Below are 6,167 nucleotides of genomic sequence, written 5' to 3' on the forward strand. Positions count from 1 at the left end.
TCGGTACCAACCATGGCGGACTAGCTGGTAGTGAAGGACGTTAAATAACGCTGTTGATAAGAGTATTAAATACTTCACAAAGATAAAGAAAATGTGTGATTAATTTGGGATTAAATATTTTAATTGATTGACAGTGCTAATCAATAACATCTCCCTTCCTGTTATTTCCCAACCGTCAAAATCAACAAAATGACAAAATAAAATGAACATTTATCTCATTAAAACTGAAAAACGTACATCATTTCTCCATAACGACGGGTATTTTTCTCGTTGTTAAACTCAGTGATGATGAAATGGTGTTTTATTATTATTGTTCTGTTTCAGCTTCATGCCGTAGCAGTAGCAGTATGTCTTACTGAAGTTATGAAATCAAACAAATACAACAGTCTGATTTCATCTCCTCCTGCTACGATATTGAAACAGTAAATTAGAGGAAGGAACATGTTCCCTCCGAGGTTTAAACTGTAAAATCTAATTAGTCTGCGGCGGCGCGTCCCTTCAGGATCCTCCGCCGGCAGCTTGTTGCCAATTGGGATTGGGACGCTGGGATTAATTATCTGCTCCGCTTAATGAGTCTCTGCAGTCAGAACGCTGCGACTCAGAGCTGCAATTACATTTTTTAATAAATGAAAACATCAGACGACGCGACTGAAACATCCCAGACGGCAGAAACTATGGCGTCTTTTAGAAACTTTAAAACAGAAAAAGCTAACGTCATTTTGTGTTGTTGTTTTGTTTATGAGGACTTCTGGTGATCCATTGCACCCGATTTGACTGTTATAAGGCCATTAAATAGGCGTTATCAGTCACTAGAAGGACCATAGATGTGGGTCAGTAGGGGCCTACTACACCTACTACGTTGTAGAAGTGAAAGTGAAACTTAAAAGACACACGATCTAGGCTTATTTAGGCAACGAAACTACGACTTCTTTAGGTTTAGGCAACAAAAGTACAACTTCTTTAGGTTTAGGCAACGAAACTACAATTTCTTTAGGGTTAGGCAACGAAACTACAACTTCTTTAGGTTTAGACAATAAAACTACAACTTCTTTAGGATTAGGCAACAAAACTACAAGTTCTTTAGGTTTAGGCAACAAAAGTACAACTTCTTTAGGTTTAGGCAATAAAACTACAACTTCTTTAGGTTTAGGCAACAAAAGTACAACTTCTTTAGGTTTAGGCAATAAAACTACAACTTCTTTAGGTTTAGGCAACGAAACTACAATTTCTGTAGGTTTAGGCAACGAAACTACAACTTCTTTAGGTTTAGACAATAAAACTACAACTTCTTTAGGATTAGGCAACAAAACTATAACTTCTTTAGGTTTAGGCAACAAAACTACAACTTCTTTAGGTTTAGACAACAAAACCAGAATTTCTTTAGGTTTAGGCAACAAAACTAAAACTTCTTTAGGTTTAGGCAACAAAACCAGAACTTCTTTAGGTTTAGGCAACAAAACTAAAACTTCTTTAGGTTTAGGCAACAAAACCAGAACTACTTTAGGTTTAGGCAACAAAACTAAAAGTTCTTTATGTTTAGACAACAAAACTACAACTTCTTTAGGTTTAGACAATAAAACTACAACTTCTTTAGGATTAGGCAACAAAACTATAACTTCTTTAGGTTTAGGCAACAAAACTACAACTTCTTTAGGTTTAGACAACAAAACCAGAATTTCTTTAGGTTTAGGCAACAAAACTAAAACTTCTTTAGGTTTAGGCAACAAAACCAGAACTTCTTTAGGTTTAGGCAACAAAACTAAAACTTCTTTAGGTTTACACAACAAAACTAAAACTTCTTTAGGTTTAGGCAACAAAACCAGAACTACTTTAGGTTTAGGCAACAAAACTAAAAGTTCTTTATGTTTAGACAACAAAACTACAACTTCTTTAGGTTTAGGCGACAAAACTACAACTTCTTTAGGTTTAGGCAACAAAACTAAAACTTCTTTAGGTTTAGACAACAAAACTAAAAGTTCTTTAGGTTTAGGCAACAAAACTACAACTTCTTTAGGTTTAGGCAACAAAAGTATGACTTCTTTAGGTTTAGGCAACAAAACTACAACTTCTTTAGGTTTAGGCAACAAAAGTATGACTTCTTTAGGTTTAGACAACAAAACTGCAACTTCGTTAGGTTTAGGCAACAAAGCTACAACTTCTTTAGGTTTAAACAACAAAACTGCAACGTCTTTAGGTTTAGACAACAAAACTACAACTTCTTTAGGTTTAGACAACAAATCTACAACTTCTTTAGGTCAATGCGACAAAACTACAACTTCTTTAGGTTTAGGCAACAAAACTACAACTTCTTTAGGTTTAGACATCAAAACTACGACTTCTTTAGGTTTAGGCAACAAAACTACAACTTCTTTAGGTTTAGGCAACAAAACTACAACTTTTCTAGGTTTAGGCAACGAAACTACAACTTCTTTAGGTTTAGGCAACGAAACTACAACTTCTTTAGGTTTAGACAACAAAACTGCAACTTCTTTAGGTTTAGGCAACAAAGCTACAACTTCTTTAGGTTTAAGCCACAAAACGTATTACTAATATTAGGCCTGTCATTGACAATGCACAATTGTTTTCTCACAGACATTTTATTTAACCACAATATAGTGAGTGATAACACATTCAATTCATTGAAACACTTGCTGTCACAAGTTGTATCGTCAAAACTAGAACGATTCAAGCTTAAGTCCCTGGGTAGCCACGTTAGCATAATAACGTTAGTTGACTAACTACACTACTAATGACATACTCACATTAAATATCTTTAAAAAGTCAACTAACATTCGTTACTTAGCTAGCTGGCCGAGGTAACGTCAAGGATTTCATTTAAATGCAGCTAGCTTCAAGATAATGATATAAGGCTACAATCTCATCAAGATTTCCTCCGCGGTTATTCAATTAAACTTACCGTGTTCAATGTAACTTAATGTTACGTTGGGAATGGTTCGGCGCAGCTAACGTTAAGCTAGTTCAGTGACGTTACGGTTGCAGAGTGACTTGATATGTCTAACGTTTGGGTTGCAACGAATGCACAAACTCTTAACTCGCCAACACTCCAAAGGTTCCTCCAAGAACCCCGCCAGCATGCAGAGTTCCCCAGAGTTCCTCGAAGCTCTCCTAATTCTAAGAGTGCCGTTTTTTTAAGAATAATTCACAGTTCGGACAAAGCGACCGCACCTCAGCGTCTTCAGGATGTGCTGTCGGATCTCGGCGGTTCTGAGGCCGTAGATGATCGGGTTGAAACAACTCGAAAATAACAGGTACATGATGCTGAAGAAAACCCGCCCAGCGACGGGAAGTCCGTTTCTGATCCGATACGACAGGAAAGCCATGAGTATGATGGTCAGGCTGACGGTGATGACCACGATGTGGGTGACGCAGGTGTGGAGCGCTTTGACACCTGACTTGCCGGAACTCAGCACAGAGCTGAATATGATCACGTAGGAGGCGGCGATGAGGATGAAATCAACTACAGGAATGAGGAACACCGAGATCAGCCCCACTAGACTGTTGACGGCGGTGCTTCCGCAGGCCAGCTGCACCAACGCCATGTGCTCACAGAAACAGTGTTCCATCACGTTAGCGGCGCAGAAGGGCAAAGATCCCGCCAGACTCACCACCAGTGAGACCATGAACACGTTTCTGATCAGAACTGGAACCACGAACTTGAGGAAGCTCGGTAAAGCCATGCGTTCGTGGTAGTAGAGAGGCGTGCAGATGGCGAAGTAGCGGTCCAGCGCCATCCACAGCAGCAGCGTGGACTGAAAAGCACCCAACAAGTGAACGAAGTACATCTGAGTCAGGCAGCCGCTCAGAGAGATCCCCCTCCAGTCCAAAAGGAAGCTCAGCAGCATGTGGGGGACGAAGAACAGCGGGAGGCTCAGGTCCACGCACGCCATGCCGGCGATGAGGACGCACATCGGAGAGTGGAGGCTCCTCTGTGAGACGATGACGTACAGCAGCAGGGAGTTGGCCGACAGCGACACCACGAACATGATGAAGAACGGGAGGAAGAGGACGGGCCTCAGCGCTCCCAGTTCACTGAAGCCGTCGAGGATGAAGTGTTTATGCGAGGAAACGTTCTCCATCCTCTCTCCTCAGAAAACCTCCTCAGAAAACCTCCCAGTTCAGGGGTTTAGATGGATCAGCCTGAAAACAGAGACGAAGATTTGAAAAGTTAATTCACTTCTCCACAGTTTGTTTCTGTGAGGTGCGTTCTAGTCGCACAAAACCACGTTAGAAATGATTGTGCTACCTGCGATGACCCACACAGATACAACCCAGATATTAAAGCTGCAAGCAGTGTTGAACGGGCCCTCGCCACTTTGCGCAGGTCAAAAACACAAAAGCTTTGCAATTTAGCATCGTGAAGGTGTTGAGATTCTGCTGCCCGACTTTGAGATGGATCTCTTGAATCCTCTAGGAGGAGTATCGTAAAGTATCGTCTTCTCACACATGACCTATGACGTCACCGTTCGAGCGATCAAAAATTCCTTCGTTATTTAGCGTCACATTAGTTTGAGGGTTATACCACCCAAATTTAACGCGAATCCGATAAAGTCTCTAGGAGGAGTTCGTAAAAGTATGCATAAAATACATGAAAAACACACAAAATTCAAGATGGCCGACTTCCGGGTGGGCGGAGCTAATGAAACCCAATGAGGAATATGTCTGAAATAATGAGCAGGATGTGTCCACCAAATTTCATGAATATAGGATCAACTTTGTCCAAACTATGGCCTTCCAGGCATTAGAGGGCGCTTTGGAGCTCGCTGGCGACGCTCGAGCCGGATCAATACAGAACTTTGCAATTCTCTCCAGTTCTGATGCGTATTTACATTTTCGTGAGTTTTTGTGCAACGTAAGGGCCTCAAAAATGTGATCTCCCAGAGGAAAAATAATCTTTATAAAATAATAGGTTTCCTGGCACTTCGTACCGGGGCCACCGTCGGGTCCGGGGCCACTGTCTGGTCCGGGGACACCGCTGGGTCCCTGGTACGAAGTGCTCGGGTCCTAATTAACAAAAGAGCAGTGCGCCGATTTATTAACAAGGATGAAGAACTAAATCCAAGTTATTTGTGAACGAGACGACGGAGTGGGAGACCTCAGTGAAGCATTGATTCTTACAGTAACACAATATATTGAATCGTAACGCCGGTATCATGATACGTATCGTATCAACAGACCCTTTTAGTGTCGACGTCATGACGATGACAACATGATTTAATAATTATATTCGGCTCTTTCCCAGGAAAAGAATCCAAAGTGAATAGATCTGCTTTATTTCCATGTGTGCTGATAAATAGATAATAATAAATGAACAGCACACAGCCGCTCCTCAGCCTCACGGCCCTATTTTAACCATTAGATGATATTTAAGCATATAATTATTAAATCATGTTTATAATAAAGTAATGTTTGGTAAATGTTGAGGTAAATATTGAGGTAAATATTGGCAATAATTCCAAAGACATATCAAACAGGTAACTTGCTAATTATCACCTGATTACCATGCGGACCTGTAAAATGAAGTGTTACCATAATCCATCCATCCATCTGCAACCGCTTATCCCGTTGGGGGTCGCGGGGGGCTGGAGCCGATCCCAGCCGACATTGGGCGAAGGCGGGGTACACCCTGGACAGGTCGCCAGTCCATCGCAGGACATTTACCATAATGTTTATAATAAAGTATATAAATGATATAATAAAGCAGTAGAATGGAGGCCTAATTATAATCTATTAAACTGGTAGAATTACATAAAATACATAACCAGCTAATTATCACTGCTTATTGGGAAATAAAATATAATTCTACAATTATTTGGATGTAATTTCCAAGAGATCTCAAAGAAGTTATAAACTAATTATTATTATTATTATTATTATTATTATTTACTCACCAGTAAACAGTTTGTAATCATGTTTATTAATTAACTTTGATTTACTGTCCTGGTGATGTGTTAAAGAAACTACCAGAGATTTATTACCTGCTTTGGGAAATAACAGAATATAATTATTATATAATGTTTATAATAAAGTAATGTTTAATAAATGTTGAGGTAAATATTGGGGTAATTTGGCAGTAAATACAAAGAAATTACAAACAGGTTACTTACTAATTATCACCTGATTACCAGGAGATGTGCCGACCTGTAAGA

The 6,167-nt window shown here is 40.0% G+C and overlaps 1 protein-coding gene and 1 long non-coding RNA gene across 3 annotated transcripts in view; one reads left to right on the forward strand and one right to left on the reverse strand.

The window, feature by feature from the left end:
* Positions 1–2,578: 2,578 nt before the first annotated feature.
* The window catches only part of LOC119491115 (olfactory receptor 52E8-like), a 21,330-nt gene continuing 17,741 nt past the window's right edge, over positions 2,579–6,167 (reverse strand). For both annotated transcript variants that reach the window (XM_037774788.1, XM_037774789.1), the window contains exon 4: positions 2,579–4,158. In XM_037774788.1, coding sequence (XP_037630716.1) covers positions 3,150–4,097 — 948 coding nt within the window. In that variant the 5' untranslated portion in view covers positions 4,098–4,158 and the 3' untranslated portion in view covers positions 2,579–3,149. The remainder of the gene's footprint in view (positions 4,159–6,167) is intronic.
* LOC119491132 overlaps positions 4,917–6,167 on the forward strand; it is an 8,047-nt gene continuing 6,796 nt past the window's right edge. The window contains exon 1 of the long non-coding RNA XR_005207544.1: positions 4,917–4,927. This is a non-coding gene — a long non-coding RNA (uncharacterized LOC119491132). The remainder of the gene's footprint in view (positions 4,928–6,167) is intronic.

The sequence above is a fragment of the Sebastes umbrosus genome, chromosome 7, assembly GCF_015220745.1.
Source record: "Sebastes umbrosus isolate fSebUmb1 chromosome 7, fSebUmb1.pri, whole genome shotgun sequence".
NCBI lineage: Eukaryota > Metazoa > Chordata > Actinopteri > Perciformes > Sebastidae > Sebastes > Sebastes umbrosus.